The following is a 21,303-nucleotide window of genomic DNA, read 5'->3' as shown; positions in this document are numbered from 1 at the left end:
TCCCGCGCTGTCCTCGTCACAGCGCCGCGGGACAGCCATGCCCGGCCGCCTGCTGCGGGGCCTGTGGCAGCGATGGCGCCGTTACAAGTACCGCTTCGTTCCTTGGATCGCGCTGAACCTAAACCGCAACCCGAGGTGAGAGGGCGAGACCGGCAGAGCAGGGCCGCCTTCTTTCAGCCCCACGACGCCGCCCGAGCCGCTGGACCGGAGGCAAGAGGGCCCTAGGTGGGCGGAGCCTCCGGCGAGCGGAGCTTCGAGCGGACAGAGCTTCAGGCGGGCGGAGCTTCTGGCGGCCCGGGGGCCCGAGGCGGGCGGGCCCGCGGTGTGTGGAACCCGAAGAGGGCGGGGCCCGAAGTGGGCGAGGCCGAGGCTGGTGGAGTCAGAGGAGAGCTGGGATACTGACGAGGGCGGGGAGCCTTAGGAGGGTGGGGCCTGTGGCCTAATCTCCCATGGTACCCCGCGCTGCCAGGCTTGCGAGGCGGGCGTTGCCCGCGGGCGGAGGCGCGTGTTCTCGTTTAGAGGTCTGTGGTGATTCGGGCTTCTGTCCCAGCAAAAGAGAAGAGGCTTTTGAAAAAGAACAAAGCTTTTACGGCGTGAGGGTGCGTGGTCTTCTCTCCGCTAAGGCATAGTTAGGAGCTTGAAATTCCTTAGAGAAGCCCAAACCGAGGTTTATGTGGTGAAAGCAGCCCAGCTTGGCTGTGAGGATAGCAGCTTGGACTGACGCATAAAAACGAGCAAAATGCCACTAAAAGCACGTCGGCGTGTTGGGTTTAGAATAGTCCTTGCCTGAAGACAGGGATCTAGCTGCGTGGGTGGCCGGGGAGTCAGTGTCGTTGCCGGCTCTAGCAAGTGGCGTGCTAGTGATCTGGAAGAAGTTCACGTAATGCTCATTTAAATGGGCACACTAGCGCTACTGAAATCCAGTTAATAATCAGAGAGCTTTTCCAAAGTATCATTCGGCGGAAAAATGAATTCAGGGCCATCCTTACTATAGAATCGTGAGGCGGGAATTGCTTTCTTTTTGTTAAGAATTAAAAATAATACCATTTTGCAAATAAAAATGATGCAGCCATTGAAGAAGTAGGTACTCCCTGGAGAGAATGTGACAGAGTGTATAATGTTAAATTTGTCTTTGAAATTACACATCTATAAAAAGAGCCATTCCAGTATGAGGATTCTTACGTGATGTTCACATAATGGCTATGTATGTAGTGGAAAAATACTAGCTCTGTTTCAGCTCATGGCTCTCCCACTTAACAGCTTTAGGATGTTGGGCAAGCTCCCCAACATCTCCAAGCCTCAGTTTCCCTGTCTGCAAAAAGGAGATAGTGAATGTAAGGACCCAACAACATTTGGTACAGTTAGAGCTTTCACAAATGTTGGCTATTGTTAACTTGGGTAGGTATTGTCCAGAGTTAGGTCACTAGAACTACCCCCAAACAACTCTTTTCTGAACGTCTTAGTTTTACTGTATTCAAACACAGGAGAATAATCATCATTAAGGCCAGTGACTCAGAAGGCATGAAGCCTGGCTTTTGTCAGTTGAAGGGTAGTGAACAGAAACTTTTCCTGTTTTCAGGACCCTCCGATACGTTCCAGAGGAATCCAAAGACAAAGTTATCTCAGATGAAGATGTCCTAGGAACATTACTGAAAGTTTTCCAGGCTCTATTCATAAATGATTTCAATAAGCAATCAGATATTTTGACTATGCTTCCAGAAACTGTTAAATCAAAATATCACGACCTACTGTCAGTTCAACATCCAAGGGTGAAACCGCTTGAATACAGACATGAACAGCAAAATACCTTTAAACCAGAAGAAATTCTTTATAAGACATTGGGTTTCAGTGTTGCCCGAGCAACTAGCTCATTGATTTCTGCGGGAAAAGGTGTCTTCGTTACCAGAGGATTGGTACCAAAAGGCGCGGTTGTATCTATGTATCCTGGTAATGGCACAATTAGTGCTTTGCCAAGAGTTTCCTATTTATCGATTAATATAAGTTCAAGTAAATACATGGTCCTGTAATCCTTCGAGTAAGGGGTTGAATTGGAAACTCAGATTTCCCCAGATTTTTAAATCCTGATTTGGAAATTAACCATAAATTATTTTATGTGTTAGAAAGCATCCTTGAGTATTTGTTGGAATAAATGCACTTTTAAGGAAATTTTTGTAGCTAATGTTTAAATGTGGACTATAGTATGGCCTACTTTGATAAGATGAATTACTTAGTACTAGAGAATAAGTCAGTTGGCTTACATAATTGGTAACTAAAGGTAAAAATAGTGTGAGTTAAAACAGGAAAGACAGAATTTAAACCCATAAATCACTGGATAAAGACCTTCCTGCCATTTCTACACTTTGAAAGTAAAGCAGCTTCTTTGCAAAAAGGCCATTGACTAGAATGTTCAGGAGAGTATGTTATTTGTTAAACTAAGATGATATTATTTGGTGTAGTACAAAATATGTGTGAATGTTTAAGTCAGACCTATGTTTTCAAAAAGTCATTCTGCTATTTTCTAATTTTACATTCTTAAGCAAGAAAGTTGGTTTCCTCCTACACAACTAACCTAACTCTGTAAAGACTAAATAGAACAAGCCAGCAACAAATGAATACTAAAACAAATTTCATAAAATAGCATGCCTGGAACATAGGACAGGCCCAGCAAATATTTATTTTGTCCTTTAGTCCATTGCCAGTGAAAGGAGAAACAACCTGAATGTCAGACTCATTTATTCCCATTTTGTCTGCATTATTTTATCGGTTATTAACAAAATACATTTCTTAAAAGGCGTTTTAATAGATGTCAAATCACAGCCTACTTTAAAAAGCAAAACCAAACCAAAACAAAAAAACCCCACAACTTTGTAAAACTGAACCTCAAATGTGGTGTTCATATTTTAATTAACCAAGATGGTCACATTTTATTTTGCTGTGTGAACAAGTTGGTCCTCCGCTCCATTTACTATTGAGCACTCTTCAAAGGAGGAAAGTAGCCAAAGAGAATGTGATAATCTAGACTGGAGGTGAAATATTAGAAAAAAGGTAGAGAAAACAGTTTCTTTCATGTTATATATATGTTCCAGAGAAAGATCCTTATGATGTTTATGATTTTTACATGTTGCTGTGTCTTTATCTTATTGTATAATAGGTACAGTATATCAGAAGTATGAGCCAATCTTTTTCCAATCCGTTGGAAATCCATTTATTTTTAGATGCTTGGATGGGGTACTCATTGATGGAAATGACAAAGGAATATCAAAAGTTGTATACAGGTAAGTTAGTGCCCATGTTCAAATTTAATAGAGGACCACAGCAAAATGTTTATGACCACTAGCCTTTTTACTTTCAATAAAAATCTGTTTAAGCATTTGCTAAGTAGCCACTCAGTTGCCCTCTTGACTACATAAAACTTTTTTAAGAAAAAAAAAAAAAAACTTTTTTAAGAGAAACTGGACTTGTCAGTTCTAGGGTTAATTTTGTACTTTTGGATTTTATTGTAAAATATAAAAGAATAATACCTTAGCTAATTCTTTCACCTGTTTCAGATCTTGCAATGGGAGGGATCGACTTGGTCCTTTCAAAATGAGTGATAGTACATGGCTAACATCAGAAATTTGTAATCCACTGGCTGTAGGACAGTATGTCAACAATTGTTCAAATGGTAAGTTGGCATCATGGGTCTGTGAGACAAGATATAAATACAGCAGTGGTAATTTTCCTCCTTTGCCCTATGACTGAGTGCCAGAGGCAGTTAAATTTAACATCTCAGCTATTCAAAGCCTATAAGTAAACTATAACATTGTGGGAGCAGATATCAAAGAACCTGGGGAAGTAATGATATACATTAATTGAATAACTTACTGTTTTTCTTCTGGTTTTGCAATAAATATAGGCAATTGATAACTGCTCTTCTGATCATTATTTTAGCATTTTTTAAATAGTTAACTTAGAAATCATTCTGTCAGTGCCTCGGTAGAACCTTGTAGGTTAAACTAGACTGGTATCCCCTTTTGGTTGCTGTGTGCCTGAGTCACTTTCCTTCCCATAGGGCTTGACTTTCCCAAAAGTTTAAATTTGATCTGGCTACATTTAGCATAGGTTTTGGTGTTAGGGAGTTGTGAACTTGAAACCTGACTCTTCTACTTAACCTTTAACCTTTCTGAGCCTCTATAAATAATAGGGGTGCCTGGGTGGCTCAGTCCCTTGAGCATCCAACTCCTGATTTCAGCTCAGGTCATGATCTCAGGGTTGTGATATCGAGCCCCAAGTTGAGCCCCGAGTTGAGCCCCGTGTTGGGCTCTGAGGTAGGCAGGCAGTCTGCTTGAGATTCTCTCCCTCTGCCCCTCCCCCCAGTCACACATGTGTGCTCTCTAAAATAAATTTTTCAAAAAGTAAATAATAAAATATATATATATATATATAAAATCTAGTAATGCCTGGAACATAATAGTGATTATTTGAGCATGTTCTTCTAATTTAGGAAACTACACATCAAGTAACGTAATTCAGTACTGTTTTCCACGACCTTATAAAATGGCTGTTGCTAAAAATTATATACTTATTCCTAGACAGAGCAGCTAATGTCTGCTATCAGGAATTTGATGTGCCTGCAGTTTTCCCTATAGAGCTGAAGCAATATCTTCCAAACATTGCATACAGCTGTGACAAACAAAGGTTCGTTTTTTTTCCTCTCTCCTGTCTTATGCTGTACTTAAAAAACACATATTTTCTAGGGTGCCTGAGTGGTTCAGTCAGTTACCAACCTTGGTTTTGGCTCAGGTCATGATCTCAGGGTCCTGGGATCAAGCCCTGTGTGGGGCTTCACTCAGCTGCTCAGCGAGGAGTCTGCTTGTCCCTCTCCCTCCCCCTCTGCTCCTCCCCCAGCTCATGGGCTTCTCTCTCTTTCTCAAATAAATAAATAAATAAACCTTTAAAAAAAACCACAAAAACATTTTCCAATACATCAAAAACTAATGATGTAATGTATGGTGATTAACATAACAATAAAATTTTTAAAAAAACATTTTCCAGGAAAAAGCTATATAGAACTTGGGGTAATTTTTTTAGTGAAAAATTATGACAAATTTTGATTTTCATCATATCAGAATGTGTTAATGTAGGCTTATTTGAAATTTAAAATTTTCCATTAACCTAGCTCATTCTGCTTCTTGTTACCCATTTTTATTCTGTGTGTTACTTAAAAGATTCAACCTTAAAATTTTTTTCAAGTGATTCTGTTATTTTTCTAACAAAATCTTCAGATACATTTTTACTTTAATCATTTTAAGGATCATGTTCTTCATTTCACTTGAGAGTACCCAGTTGAACAAAAAGCCAAATTACACTATTAGTTCTTTTGCCCATTTCACTATAAGATTTGGAAACTTAACAATGAAAAAAAGGTAAATATTCAGAAGATACATATTTGTAATGTAAGGTTTATTTTCTGTTCATTAAGTGGAAAGTCTACTGAAAGTATTCAAGTAACAATTTCTACATAAAAGTAATTCTGTAGAGTTCTTTATCATCAATGCTATAGTAAGATATAATCATTATGTTATGACAGTGAGCTGCCAGTTACTAGCAAACTTTATTTTGTATGGGCCCCATTAAATTGTCCTTTTAAGATGAATGAGATTTAAAACTTAGACTATTTTCTTAAAACTTAATAACTTCTCTGTCTCTATTCATGTGTGTTTGTATAGCTAACAGTTTGGGTTTTTTAGCCATATACTCTGGAGTATAGTGTCATTACTGTTCAACAAGTATAGGAAACGTTAACTGAGTAGGAACATTGAAGGTTACATATGTCTTACAGTGTCCGTAAAAGTATTTTTTTTAATTCCAATTTTTTTTTTTTTTTTGAGAGAGAGAGGATGGGGAGAGGGAGAGAGAGAATCATAAGCAGGCTCCATGCCCAGTGTGGAGCCCAACACGGGGTTCGAACTGACAACCCAGAGATTAAGACCTGGGCAGAAATCAAGGGTCAGACATTTAACCCACTTGAGCCACCTAGGTGCTCCAAAATTCCAATTAATTTTAAGTAATGTTTCCAGCTTTGCAGAATGCAAAGAAACAAATTAATTTTAAAATGTTAAACTATAATAAATGTCATTTTTAAAATGCTTTTGTCATACCAGTTTTGGGAGCCTGAACATAAAAACAACATATTCAGAACAACTAGTCAGTTGTATAAAGTTAACTGATTTGTGCTCTTTTTAAATGATATGGAATAGACATAATGTACTTTACCTTCATCAGGGAAAATAAATAAATAATTTTTTAAATAAATAATAAAATAACTCCATCAGGGATAAGAGCTATTTCCTCATGGAAGCCAAATAACTAGGACAGTAGTAAGAAATTTCAGTAAAATTATGTCTATAAAATCTATATTGCTTATATTAAAGTCTATAAAATCTATATTGGTATATTAAAAAATGAGCTTGGATCTGTTAATACTTACACCTTTTGTATATTTTTCTTTTTGTTTTCAGCCCACTTCGATGTGTCATTCTTGTAGCACTCAGGGACATCAAACAAGGAGAAGAGCTTTTTTCAAACTACTATACAATTGTCAGCTAACTATGAACTAGAAATTAGGTTTTCTACTATTGAGTTCATTCTAAATGTTTTTTGTTCATCGTATCTGAGTTCTACCTATAGAACAAATATTTTGAGGCCTAATTGGAGTGGGAATTTTTTGTTTTTATTGATACCGTTTTTATGATAAAAGCTATTTGCTTCATTACAATTTCAAATTGTCATACAATTCCAATCTTAATTGGCTTCCCCTAAATATACAGTAGCTTATTAAATTAAAACCTACTACCTGAACTTAACATTTCAAATGTTCTTTTGTTTTGTATATCTCTGTGGTGGTTTATAAAATTCCAGCCAAGCCATCATCATTTCTTGCACTGTTGATTTGTACAAACTTCTGTAAAAACTGTATTTTTATGTAATAAACTAAAGCAAAAAATGTTGTGTTGTCATGAAGTGTGTGTGTGTGTGTGTGTGTGTGTGTGTGTGTGTGATTTAAGGATTGTTTTAGCTAGGTAAGGGGGAATTGGAATTTACTCTTACTTGAATATTCACACATATATACAAAGTTTAAAAGAGTGAGAGAGATGGTTTTAGCATGGAAATAGAAGATAGTGGTGGTGGGAGAGACACGATTCCCATTCTCTTCTTTCAGTGGGGAGCGCTGACATTAGTGATGCTCCTGGCCTCTCTCTCCATCTGTTGGAGGAAGAGTGATTTCATGAGATTCTCTTTGGAGAAGAACTAGGCCCACATGGCCCAGACCCCTCTAGTTCCTTCTCTGTGGGCTGTGCCCAGCCAATGACAGTGCGTCTATTCAGAATGGAGTATTAGTGCGCTGACCTGGCCACAGCTCTGAAGTCACCTTTTCCAGAGAGTTTCACTCATAATACTTACTTTGATCTCCATCGACCTGACTACTGCATCTAATTCTCAGTTCCAAACTTGGATGGAGAGGAGGGTGTTATTTATTGGACCCCTCAAATCCTAACATGGAACCTGTATAACCAGATTCTAACCACCTAAACTGCTACATTAACAGCTTTTCTCACTTCATTTATTGCAATTTCAATAGTCTCCTAATTGCCTTCCCTGTTTCCACTCCTGCTGCCTTTACAGAATGGATCACCAAGAAGGGTTCTTGTAAATGTAACTCAGATCTTGACCCACCTCTGCTCAAAACCCTCTGATTACTCCTCATACAGTGGAAGAAATGCCCAAGTGCTTCACATATATGATAGAGCCACTCACTACCTCTTTTTTTTTTTAAGATGTTTTATTTATTTGAGAGGAAGAGAGCACAAGTGGGGTGAGGATCAGAGGGAGAAGTAGACTCCCCACCGAGCAGGGAGCCCAATGCAGGACTCGATCCCAGGACTCCAGGATCATGACCCGAGCCAAATGCAGACACTTAACGACTGAGCTACACAGGCACCCCACTCACTACCTCTCATCTCCTGTTTATTCTACCCCAGGCGAATCTGCCTCCTCACCGCTCCTGGAACCTGCTGGGCACACTCGCACTTCAGGCTTCTGTTCTAGTTCTCTGTGCCTGCAGAGGTCTTCCCCCAGAGAGTCACATGGTTCATTCCCTCCCTCCGTCACCTTGCCCACCCAGCCTACTGAAATTTACAATCCCCAACTGCCAGCCCTGAAAATTCCCATTACACTTTCCTTTTTCTCTATCAGATTTATCATGTATGGATAGTAAATGTATATTTGTGACAGAATCCAATTCCTTTTCTCAGCCTCACTTGTCCTTTATTTGTGTCACCAAGATCCTGGGAAAACAGGGAAACTAATCTTATTTAAAAAAAAAAAAAAGCCAATCTACTTGACCACTTGACCAAGAAGATCCTGTTACCCAGAACCTTAAGTAAAATACAGAAATACTAACTCCTGTGGACGTATTTGGTGGACTAAAGTATTTAGGATTGAACTCTTGCAATGTAAATAAATTTAAAACTAGTTCAGGAAAAAAAAAAGGTACGTTATATAGAAAGATCAAGTATGATAAAATGTCAATTGCTCAATCTGGATTTTTCTTTATTCTGTTCTTTTAACTTTTGTCTTAAAAAGTTTTTCTTTTAAAGCTAGGGGCAAAGTCACCATTAGCTGAAGGGTAATTTATGTCATCAAGTTTTTAGGGAATACCTACTATGTGAAGGACCCTGGGAGAGTCAAAGAATAAAATATGGTTCCTACTCATAAAATGCTCGTGGTGGAGTATAAAGCTTGCCTAGTATCATGATTTGGTCTGCACTGGAGGGGTGAAAAACATTTTTTAACGTAACATAGGTATTTTACAACAGAACCATCTATCTTTCTTACTAGATTAACTGTTTAAATTTATAAATGGCTGATTTCATTTCTGACATCCTGAAATGCTTTTATGAGTTCTATACCAGAAACAACTTCGCGAAGTGCAAGCCTTTCCTCTGTATAAACATCTCATCAAAACCGAGTTACACAACAGCCTGTGTGTCTCTCAAAAGTGAATGTCAACTAGTGTAGTAAACCTAGGAACACATGAGCACTCCAGATCTAGAACCACAAATTCTGTGCCCCTGTGCCCAGCTTTGTCAGAGAGTCTCCACAGACACAGAGAGAAAAAGGATCAGAGAACACCTACCTGGATGGGAAATGGTAAACAGTGATATGTCCTAGGGATGAGGGCAGAGTGTATAGAATGAAAAATCCAACCTACAGATTCTTTGAGAAGTCAGAGAAGCAGCAACCTCAAAGCCTATCATCAATGGAAATCATGGCCAACAAGGGTAAGGTCTACAAGTCACGAGAAGCTCTGCTCCCACAAGGCTCTACTCCCTCCCCTAAAAGCCTCAAGTACTCTGCAGGTCTCACATGGTATGCGGCTGCTCTCTTGGCTAGAGTCAAAACACTGGTGCTTGTCCCCACCTGAAGGCACTTCTGTGTATGTGTGTACCACAGAGGCCTGCACATTAAGGTTCTGTGGGGTCTGTGCATGAAGGAATGTGGTTTTAGACAAGTAACCAAAGCAGAGGAGTCAGAGTATTTGCTTTCATTTTATCCTCTTCGTGTCCTTGTACAAAATCTGGACCTTATATGCAATCTGATCACTGCATATTAAGAATGGACTAGATTCTCTCTCCCCCTTCTTCTGCCCCTCCCCCCCAATAAATAAATCTTACCAAAAAAAAAAAAAAAGAATGGACTAGATAAAGCTCTGCTCAGAGCAAATGAAATATGGGGACAAACTTGTGAAACTAGGCTAAGACGAGATCATCAGCTTGAAAAGATGAAGGTTTAAAGGTATTTCTAGAGTCTACTAGGGGCGCCTGAGTGGTTCAGTTGTTAAGCGTCTGCCTTCGGCTCAGGTCATGATCCCAGGGTCCTGGGATCGAGTCCCGCATCGGGCTCCCTGCTCCTTGGGAGCCTGCTTCTCCCTCTCCCATTCCCCGCTTGTGTTCCCTCTCTCGCTATCTCTCTCTGTCAAATAAATAAATAAAATCTTAAAAAAAATTTTTTTAGAGTCTACTAAAAATACTATGGATAAGAAAGGCTAGTTTACCATAAATATATTCTGTCAAATAATAACACCCGATCAAATTTCAAATAACGTCTTCCTAAAAGACAAAGTTACCTAGAAGAGTGTTTGAAACATAAAAGACATTGAATAAATATTTACTGAATTAAACTAAAAGTATAACAAGCCTCACTTTGGGATGGCTGTTTAGTACAGATGAAAATCTGTTTTAGAGGATTTAAAGAAAACTTATTTTATCTACCAACTTTGTCACTTACCTAGCTTATTTACAACAGCAAAATCCAAGTGAAAAGTGGCTAAGTATCTACCCATGTGTTATAGCTTAAGATTTATAAAATAAGTATCCAATTATGGCAAACACTCACACGAACCAAGAAAAAAAAAAGATTTCCAGATTTTTATTTCTGGAACTGTACACCAGGTATTAAAGTACAACAAATACAAAATAATGCTCAAAAAAATCAGTGTTTATGTACAAATATTAAAATCAATGCAACAATAGCAACTTCCTCTTGAACATCTGATACTAAAACTTGTTGTGATTGTCACTAATTAATCTCATACAGGGTACTTATTTCAAACTGGGACAACTGGAATCACTGGTCATCTAAGAGGAATTTTAATATCTACCATATTTAACAATAAAACTAATAGTTTCCTCCTTTTAGTGAAAAAATTAAGAACCTTTTAAAAAACATAGTAATGTCAATATTTTTATAAATTATTTCAATTTCCATTTGTAGGCAATGTGCTTTGAAACTCTGGGCGAACAATCTCCTTGGTGGTCAGGTTTATTCATTAGTTTACATTCAAAGTTGAAATATTCACTAGAGCCTTTGGTTAAATTAAATAGTATCACTATGCTCTACCAGATTTGATGTTCTCAAATATTTATGACCCTCAATTTAAAAATTAAAAAGGAAACATTGCACAATTCTTTGACCTAATTGTACACACTTTAGTATTGTTTAAACAGTATTCTACATCCTTCAAGTAAATTCAGCAGTTGACCATGACAAGAGGAAAACTAAACATTTAAAAAGCTAGCATGGAAAAGATGAAGTACGACTAACAAAAGTAAAGTATTGCTATAATCACAGCACCAGTTACACTTCTAAATGAATCCGCTGTCCTCTTCAAATTCCCTGTACATAAAAGATACATCAGCCAACAATGCAACAGCTCACCATGGATTTTTGGTTTGTTCATAAGAAAATAATGAGGCAAAAGAAAAAAAAGAATTTATCACAGTTTGTTATAAGAATTGTGCTTAACACTTGATAATAAAGGCATTATTGTTTCTTCATAAAATTGCAAATCAGTAATTTTCATGCTCTCAAACGCAATTCTTCTAATAAACAGTAACAAATTCTCTGTTAAGATGCTTAACTGGAGGAAAAAAACAACCCAGTAAACCCAGCGTTCAAAAGAAAATTCAATAAATAGCTATTTTACATGGATAAAGTCATAGTGGTACAATTTATGAATGTCACATCAAACATGCACAAAAATGGTATTATACATGGCAGAAGCAGTCAGAAAATATTGAATTAGATCTAAAAAGATATGAAGAATTTACATATATATACAAAAATCTTGCAAATTATTGCCTCATTTTAACAAGGAATTAAAAGTAAACGTTACCAGCTAGTTAGCGCTCTCTAAGAGGCTAAAATCAGATGACATTTAAAAATCTATTAAGCTAGCTGGAATTTATTTTTCTCTCATATCATTTTCTGGATTTTGGTCAAAAATCTTTATTTAAATAACTAAAGTGTCCATTCAACTTGCTGATAATCAAAACTTTAGATAAGAAACACTGTTTCCATCTTATATCAAGACCCCAGCAATGCATAGATAAACTGAGTATGTTACTGCGTCAGCTACTGAGAATGGGCATGTTCATTTAAGTGCAACTGGTATTAGCATTCAGTCATCTTTGTGTAAATTACTTTAGACAAACCAGCCACTGTAAACCCAGAGTGAAAATCAAAGTTATAACAATGGAAGATTATGGCCAGTATCTTACTAAATTATAAAAGGTATACTGATTTTTAACAGAAGAAATAAGGTTCAAAGTTTAGCACAACACCACAGCAATAAGAAGCTGAGAACTTGGATAAAAATATCTGAAAGCAACACAGAGCCCAGGCTACCCATTATTTACTGTGTGCATACAGGAATGCTAGACTTTAGATGTATAAATTAGAGACTGATTTTAAGTTATTAATTTAACTACTTTTGTCCACTGTGCTAAACTAAATTTTATAGTAAATATACTACTGCGTAAACACTTCAAAGCAATCTTCATTAAAATGCTGCAAAGAAAAATAAGAATACACATCATCCAAAACTAAGGATGTCATTGCAGTTCACAGTTTGTATAATAAATACCCTCCCTTTCCATCACTACTAAGGTCACTACAACCTATCTACTCGTCAGCACAACCTTGAAGCGGCTTATTCTTACAAATATGAGCAATGCAGCCAAACATTTAAGTTTTTTGCAAAGCAAGACAACTAGTAGAAACTGGAAATTAAGACGGTGCCAAAAAAAAAAAAACAAAACCCAAAGCAAAATTCTGTCTTAACTGAACTATAAAAGCAAAGCTTATTACACCCTAATACTGTTATTACATATTGTTTGAATTCACTTTTTAACTTAAAGATGCATATCTAGAGAGCAAAAATGGCCAAAGCTTAGGACAATGGCTTCTCATTCATCATGTCTGGAATAAAAATAAAACTGAGTCTGAGATGCATCTGAACGTCTATCACTTTTTAAAACTTAAAGTGGTAAAGTACCATTCTATTTCAGATAGAAACTCACATTTTTCTCACCAACTGTTCAAGCTAAACAAAAAAGTTTAAATATACTTCAAGGTTCTACTGCATTAAGTGTAAAATCTAGAAGTCCCTCCAAAATATTAACACTTTGAACTGCAGTGCTACAAACAACTTAAGAAGTGTCCCAAAATGTAAACCATTGAGTGGCAACATCCTAGGCTTTGTAGACCGTGTCCTACAAGTCAGTTGCCTCAGGATAAACTAAATTATCAACGACCAGTATGATTTTCACAATTATAATCTTGACAATGGTGGACAAAACCCCAACTGAATACCACATCTTCAAATGCCAAATTTTTAGCCAATAAACGAAGGTACACAGAACTCTTCCCACAGTAAAATGACCGATTCTGTGTAAGGTAGCCCTGGTCTAGAATTTTAAAACAGGATCCAAGCAAGCGTCTTCATAATTTGCACGCAGTTCCTCGTGCTGGCTTCCATAAAGATGGACTTGCTGTTTTGTAAACTGAAGTGCTCTAGTTGAATAACATGAGAGAAGTTTCCGTTTTAAAAAAATCCTTGCATGTTTGTGCAGTTTAAAGAAACCTACCCCTGCTTTTATTTAATTAAGAAAATAAAACCAAAAAATGCTACATTGAGCAGGGATTGGGATCGGTACCTGTAAACATTGTTATTCCACTGCATCCATTACGGCAAAAGGAATTTACATGAAAAGAAGCCACTCCATTCAGTTCAGAACATCTGTGCTGGTTTTGAGCTGGTGGCCTCTGTCTACAGGTTTTAAAACTGGGACTAAGGGCAGTGGGGAACAGAAAAGAATAGAAAAAGAAGGGAGTGGAGAAGAGGTACTGGGGGATGAGGAAGAGATAAGCAGAGCTTAAAGCTGCACCACAGAGTTCAATCTTAGTTCCCAACTCTGCTGATCATAGTTCATTTCCACATTTATGGATTGAAAAATGAAAATACTCTTGATAAATCAAGATATAGTTCTATACATACTGACATCACTGATGTCATAGTGAAAAGGTTCAAACTTCCAGTGAAAGACTAAGCAGACCTGACCCTTTCCTCAAGTTTACCGGTACTGCACACCCACTGCTTCTGGGCCCCCCGCTCCTGTCACTCAGAGGGAAGAGCGGCATGCTGATGCAGAGCATGGGCACTGATGAAACCATTGGTCTCGCTGGCAGACAGACTGCCAAAGTCAGCCACAGAGACGGCCATTTTGGCACTGGTGATGTGATGTGTGTGGTTTTCAAAGTCCACACCCAAATTATTTACAGAAACCTCATTCATAAAGGATTCAGGAACAGCAATGCCCATTTTCAATCTCTTTGCCGGTCTTTCTGACTCTTCACTGCACATGTTCATGGGGTTTAGCTCCGAGTGATAAAATCCAGTCTCAAATAAATTAAAACAATCACTTTCCCCATTGCTCGGCAGGGTGAGTAACTCCTCCGTTACGACAGGCACATGATTGACTTGTCCACGGGGTGTGTTGCCCAGTGGAGGAAAGCTATCATCCAAACAATTCACATCCGGGGGGTTGCAGACGGTTGCCACACTGTTGGTCAGAGCTAAAAAGAAAGGGAAAATGGTTTAAGGAAGTGGTCCCATGTCATGAAACAAAGAAGACACGATTTTGCCCTAGGCTAACAAACACAAAAAGATGCTCATTTTACCTGTCAAGTCACTGGCAGTGAAAGAGTTGAGAATGTTCAGCTGCTGATCAGGAAGAGGCTCAGGTCGATTAGAAGTTAAGGCTGAAGAATTTACTGTTGAACCCAGAGCTTCTGTTTCATCTACCAAACGATCCATATAGTCCCTGAAAAACATACCCCGATAATTTCAAGACTGCCTATCACAGTTAAAAACAGAAGTCTCTACAATCAACCCCACAGTACTTACGTAACTCCAGGGTGATGGTTATATCGTTTCTTTCCAAATCTTGTCTGTTGAGCAAAGTAATCATAACGTTCAGATTTCTTCCACATATAGTAGAATGCTACACATTCAGCAACTGTTCTAGTTCTCACCTAACAAAAAAAAGTTAAAATTTTAAATAGAAACCAACAGACCCAAACCTTTTTTCAGTAACTTCTTTTTTTAAAGATTTTATTTGTTTGACAGAGAGCGCGCATGTGCACCCGCACAAGCAGGGGGAGCTGCAGAGGTAGAGGGAGAAGCGGATTCCAAACTGAGCAGGGAGCCCAATTAGGCCTCGATCCCAAGACCCTGGGATCATGACCTGAGCCGAAGGCAGATGCTTAACAACTGAGCCACCCAGGCGCCCCACTTTTTTTTTTTTTTTTTTACAACACTGTAGTTTCAATCCATGGGTCTTATTTTCTATCCTCCCAATTATAAAATCTGAACATTTAATAGTAAAATGTCATTACATTTACACTATTCAATAATAAGGATACCTTCAAAAGTTCAAGGTTTGTTATTTGTGTATCCAGAAATGATCTTACACCTTTACTGAAAATCTTAATACAGTGGCAACCTTTACTTTTCCTCACTGAACTCTCACTGTGATTCTGACTGCAGCAGCAGTCCTTCTTAACCCTGAAGGGTCAATGAATGGGATTCACTGGCATCTATTAAATTCCAAAATTATATGCAGGTATACTTTTCTGGGGAGAAGGGCTGCAGCTTCATCAGATTATCAAAGGGTTCCATAATGCAAGAGAGACGCAGAACCCTTAGAAAAGGGAGCCGCACGCAACTGCATCTGCAGTTTAAGATGATTTGTTAGCTAATGGCAGGGTGTTTTCCTTCAATATGGGTTTGGTTCACCACTCCAACAGAGTTTGGTAAAAACAACAACAACAAAACAATAAAATCTGAGCCTTGCCAACTTGGCTCCACATCCAGACTAGGGCTGCTCAAACTATATACAGCTACAGGTATGAGTTCAGACATACAGACAAAACTCTGTATCCTTATCTAATAAATACTTTCTCCACTACTTAATCAGTATCCAATAAAGAAGTTTCAGAGTCTCTATCCTGATTAGTGAGCATGACATAAGTTCATAACATGAGGAACAAGCTTTTTAAGCCAAGAAATAAAGTATACATTTCAATAAACATCATACACTTGAAGTCTTTGTGGCAAACATAGGCTTTTTGGGGACAGAGACCTTTCCTTATTCACTGATGTATCTCTAGCACTTAAAACGTCTGGTAAATGGTAGAACTTAATTACTGAGGAAATGAATGAATAGATTTCATAAGTCATTGCAAAACTTATGTTTTAGTTTGACTTAACCCAGACTTCTTGAAAAATGTTTTATCTACTCACTAAATACTTCATCTCATCTTTGAGAAAACACTAAGTTTTCATACATACAAAAAGGCACTGAACTATTCAACATCTTACTGTAAGGTCTAGCAAATGCAGTAAGGCAAGAAAAAAATAAAAGGTATACAAGTTGAGAAGGAAGAAATCAAACTGTCTCTGTTCACAGATGACATGATTGTCTACATAGAAAATTCCAAAGAATCAGCAAAACATTCATGGAACTAATAAATGATTATAGCTAGGTTGCAGGATACAAGGTTAATATGCAAAAGTCAATTGCTTCCCTATATACCAACAGTGAAAAACCAATACTGAAATTAAAAAATACAATACCACTCACATTAGCAACCCAAAAATGAAATATTTAGGTACAAATCTAACAAACTACATGCAAGACAGACGTGAGGAAATCTATAAAACCATGATTAAAGAAATCAGAGATCTAAATAAATGGAGAGATATTCCACGTTCATGGGTAAGAAGACTCATGACTGTTAAGATGTCAGTTCTTCCCAACTCACCCTATAGATTCAGGGCAATCAAAATCCCAGCAAGTTACTGGGTAAGTACTGATAAACTAATTCTAAAGTTTATATGGAAAGGCAAAAAAACAGAGTAGCCAACACAATATTGAGAGAGAAGTACAAAGCTGGAGGAATGACACTACCCAACCTCAAGACTTACTATAAAGTTACACTAATCAAGACAGTGGTCTACTGGCGAAAAAGGAGACACAGATTAACACAAGAGAATGGGGAGCCCAGAAAAACCACACAAATGCAGCCAACTAACTTTAATAAAGAGTAAAGGCGATGCAACGAAGGATAGCCTTCTAAACGAATGGTGTTAGAACAACTGGACATCCATATGCAAAAACAAAAAAAAGGAAGACAGACAGAAAGAAGCTAGACAGATCTTAACAACTTTCACAAAAATAAACTAAAAATGGAATATAGACATAAATGTGAAATGCAAAACTATAAAGCTTCTAGGAGAGAACACAGGAGAAAAGCTAGATGACTCTGGGGATGACAATGACTCTTTAGATGTAACACTAAAAGCATGATCAGTAGAAAAATATTTGATTAGTTGAAATTCACTAAAATTAAAACCTTCTACTTTGCAAAAGACACTGTTAGGAGAATGAAAAGCCATATACAGGGAGAAAATAGTTTCAAAACACACATGTGATAAAGGACTATTATCCAAAATATGTAAAAAGCACTTAAAACTTTACAGTAAGGCAACAAACAACTCAATTAAAAAATAGGCTAAAGGCCTTAACAGACACCTCACAAAGAGGAGACACAGACTGGCAAATAAGCAAAATGAAAAGATAGTCCACATCTTATGGCATCAGAGAAATGCAAATGAAAACAACAAGAGACATTACACAACTACTGTAACAGCCAAAATCCAAAACCCTGACAACACCAAATGCTGGAAGGATGTGGAGCAAGAGGAACTTGCCATGCTGGTGGGAAAGCAAAGTGGTAAAGCCACTTGAGCAGACATGGTGAAGGTTTTCTAAAAAACCAAACATACTCTCACCATAGAACCCAGCAATCCCACTCATTGGCATTTAGCCAAAGGAGCTGAAAACTTAAGTCCATGCAAAAACCTTCACACCAGGTGTTTATAGCAACTTGTAACTATCAAAACTCCAACAGGGCCACGATGTGCCTCAAGAGGTGAATGGATAAACCGGTATATCCACACAATGGAGTAAAAAGAAATGTGATAAAAAGACATGCACTAACAAGCCATGAAATGACGAAGAAGAAGAAACCCTTAAATGCATACTGCTAAGTCAAAGAAGCCAATCTGAAAAGGCTACATAGTATATGATTCCAACCATATGACATTCTGAAATGGCAAAAGTATAGAGACAGTAAAAAGCCAGGCATTGGGGTAGGGCTAGAGGAAGGGAGAGAGGAATAGAAGGGAACTGGTTGTAGTACAAGGGATTTTTAGGACTATGAAACTATTCTGTATGATACTATGTAATGGTAAAAGTCATTACACACTCGTCAGAACCATACAACACAAAAAGTGAACCATGGACTTCAATTAATAATATATCAATATTGGTTCATTAGTTGTAACAAATGTATCACACTAATGTAAAATATTAGTAATAGTGGAAGCTGTGTATATGGGGGAAAGCGGGTATATGGGAATCCTAGGTACTCTCTATTTTTCTGTAAACCATAAATTGCTCTAAAAAATGAAGTCTATTAATGAAAAAGAAAAAGGAGTAAAATACTGACCTACCCACCTAAATACTTCAGAATCTTATGTTCCTTTAGGATGAAAAGAGATAATAATAAACAAACCATACTTTAATGAAACTTAATTATTCCAAACTATTGGAATATACACATTCACACACACTTTTTTAAAAATTGACTTTATTTTTTTAGAACAGTTTTAGGTTCACAGCTGATGTGAGCAGAAAATACAGAGTTCCCACATACCATCTTTTGCTCCCAAACATGCACAGCTTCCTCCACTATCAATTTCCCACCACAGTGGTACATGTTACAATCGATGAATCTACACCCGCACATCTTTATTTACATTAGGGTTCACTCAGGTATTATACATCATATAGGAAATGACAAATACATGATGAAATATATCCACCATTAGAGTATCATACAAAATAGTTCCACTGCCCTAAAAATCCTCTGTACTGTGCCTATTCATCCCTCCATGATAAATCTTGAAACCACTGATCTATTTATTGTCTCCACAGTTTTGCCTTTTCCAGAATGTCATATAGTTGAAATCATACAGTAGATAACCTTTCCAGATTGGCTTCCTTGACTTAACAATATGCATTTAAAGGCCCCCCATGTCTTTTTGTAGCTTAATAGCTCATTCCTTTTAGAATTGAATTATATGCCAGTGTTGGGATGTATCCATCCACCTCTCAGAATATATTTATCCATCCACCTCAAAGGACACCTTACTTGTCTCCAAGTTCTGGCAATTATGATTAAATGTGCTATTAACATTTTGTGTGGATATAAATTTTCAACTCTTTTGTGTAAATACCAATAACTACAACTGCTAGATCATAAGAGTATGTTTAGGTTTGTAAGAAAATGCCAAACTGTCTTTTAAAGGTGCCATACTATCTTGCATTCCCATCAGCAATGAATGAGAGTTCCTGCTGCTCCACATTCTCGCCAGCATTTGATGTTATTAGAACATTTATAGTTGATTTTAGTAATCAATGTTTTTTCTTTCAGCAACTGCAGTTCTGGCTGCTAAAGAGAAACATTTCTGAGGCCACAAACATCAGAATAGCTGAGAAAGAAATCAAAGTCAAGGAAAACGGAAGAAGAGTAAGACTACCTAGAAAACAGTCAATCCATTCCATTCTCCATGAGTAGAGTGTAACAACTAAGTATGTCAAAAGAGAGGTGAGTCCTCTATCAGCCATCCCGCAAGCAGGCCGGGGCCAATCCCAGTCACGTGTAAAGCAATATAAGAAATGCTAACATCAGGAAAGCATTAACAAATTCTTCCTTTTTTTCCCCTACCCAAGTGACTTAAAACTTACGTGCTTTTTTTTTTTTTTAAAGATTTTTATTTATTTGAGAGAGCGAGAATGAGAGAGAGCACACATGAGAGGGCGGAGGGTCGGAGGGAGAAGCAGACTCCCCGCCGAGCGGGGAGCCCGATGCGGGACTCGATCCCAGGACCCTGGGATCATGACCTGAGCCGAAGGCAGTTGCTTAACCGACTGAGCCACCCAGGCGCCCAAAACTTACGTGCTTCTATTCACTGTCATTATCAAGCAATCTGTACTAATTTGCCTAACTTACCTTATTCTTCTGTATAAGATGAAAATCTTTTCCAAAAAGCATGAGTGCATGTTCAAAGCTCCGGCATTCTTCTTCTGTCCACGCGGTCATTCCTTCTAAAGAAATTAAAGAAACTTCATTGGCCTCAGAGCTCTTTTATATGAATTGCTAGTTTACTTTCAGTATGTTTCCCCTATAAAAGGCCATTAACTATCCCTCTCGCTCTCTCTCTCTCACAAACACACACACACACACACACACACACACACACACACACACACACAGAGTTCTGCATGCAGGAGATTTCAGTTAGGATTACCAAAAGTAATCACAATGCAATCTTATTTAAAAATCAACAATACCAAAATATAAACATCGGGGTTTTCTCCTCTACATGGAAGGATAAGAATGTAATGTTTTTCTATAATTTATACACATTGTTTTTCTGACTTTTTTAAACAATGAGCATATATTTTTTCAAATCAGAAAAAAAGGTTATTTTCTTTATGGGGAAAGAAAGCCTTACTTTGGTATCAAAACCATAGTGCTTTTAATTAAAGACCATAAATAATCAATACATATTTATTTAAAGTCAGTTTGCAGAGTGCTACACTCTGGAAAACCAATGGGAATAAGAAACAGCCCATGCTCTCAAGACTAAATCCCATTTAACTTCTCAGAAGACGCTAATGTGAGTGACCTCAAATCTGTTTGGGGCAGAGGAAACCTGAAGTCCTTCATTCGAAGACAATGGGGACCAGGTCCCCATCAAGAGTAGGCCACCATAGGGGCGCCAGGGTGGCTCAGTCATTAAGCGTCTGCCTTCGGCTCAGGTCATGATCCCAGGGTCCTGGGATCGAGCCCCGCATCGGGCTCCCTGCTCAGCGGGAAGCCTACTTCTCCCTCTCCCACTCCCCCTGCTTGTGTTCCCTCTCTCACTGTGTCTCTGTCAAATAAATAAATAAATCTTAAAAAAAAAAAAAAAGAGTAGTCCACCATAAAGATAAAACATAGTTTGAACTAAAGTAAAAACCAGTATTTAGTTTTTGAGATTAGGAGAGCTTAAAAATAATCTTCTCAAAAGGGCAACTTTTATAAGAAAACATTTCAACAGACTATCTCAACCTACAAGTTTAAATGTACTGTTTTCAGCTTTTCTATTTTTCCAAATCACTTATATACTATTACTGAGTATTATTTCACTCTATATATACTGAACAAAAGCTATGGTGCATGCAATTACTTATATAATGACAAAACTACTGAAATTAACCATTTTCCTTGACACACACAAAACAAAGC

The 21,303-nt window shown here is 37.8% G+C and overlaps 2 protein-coding genes across 8 annotated transcripts in view; one reads left to right on the top strand and one right to left on the bottom strand.

Moving 5' to 3' along the window:
- The first annotated feature begins 2 nt into the window (after nt 1-2).
- Nucleotides 3-6,986, top strand: SETD9 (SET domain containing 9). 5 transcript variants are annotated; one of them, XM_073905449.1, is made up of 6 exons: nt 3-135; nt 1,580-1,923; nt 3,152-3,275; nt 3,549-3,664; nt 4,572-4,677; nt 6,501-6,986. In XM_073905449.1, exons 1-6 carry the CDS (start codon nt 38-40, stop codon nt 6,586-6,588), a joined length of 876 nt encoding a protein of 291 aa, XP_073761550.1. In that variant the 5' UTR covers nt 3-37; the 3' UTR covers nt 6,589-6,986. The 5 variants fall into 5 exon arrangements, with proteins under 5 accessions (XP_073761550.1, XP_025748182.1, XP_025748183.1 ...); XM_025892397.2 differs by having other exon boundaries at nt 1,580-1,947; XM_073905450.1 differs by having other exon boundaries at nt 98-210; nt 1,580-1,947.
- A 3,469-nt stretch (nt 6,987-10,455) lies between these two features.
- Nucleotides 10,456-21,303, bottom strand: part of MIER3 (MIER family member 3) — a 30,499-nt gene continuing 19,651 nt past the window's right edge. For all 3 annotated transcript variants that reach the window (XM_025892417.2, XM_073905447.1, XM_073905446.1), the window contains 4 exons: nt 20,023-20,117; nt 14,789-14,916; nt 14,563-14,705; nt 10,456-14,457 (listed from right to left, as the gene is read on the bottom strand). In XM_025892417.2, coding sequence (XP_025748202.1) covers nt 14,000-14,457; nt 14,563-14,705; nt 14,789-14,916; nt 20,023-20,117 — 824 coding nt within the window. In that variant the 3' untranslated portion in view covers nt 10,456-13,999. The remainder of the gene's footprint in view (nt 14,458-14,562; nt 14,706-14,788; nt 14,917-20,022; nt 20,118-21,303) is intronic.

Source organism: Callorhinus ursinus, unplaced genomic scaffold (genome assembly GCF_003265705.2).
Source record: "Callorhinus ursinus isolate GAN/ISIS: 27379988/994484 unplaced genomic scaffold, GSC_fseal_2.0 scaffold23, whole genome shotgun sequence".
NCBI classification, from domain to species: Eukaryota; Metazoa; Chordata; class Mammalia; order Carnivora; family Otariidae; genus Callorhinus; species Callorhinus ursinus.
Note: the sequence above shows the minus strand (reverse complement) of the source record. Positions and strands in the feature narration are given on the sequence as shown.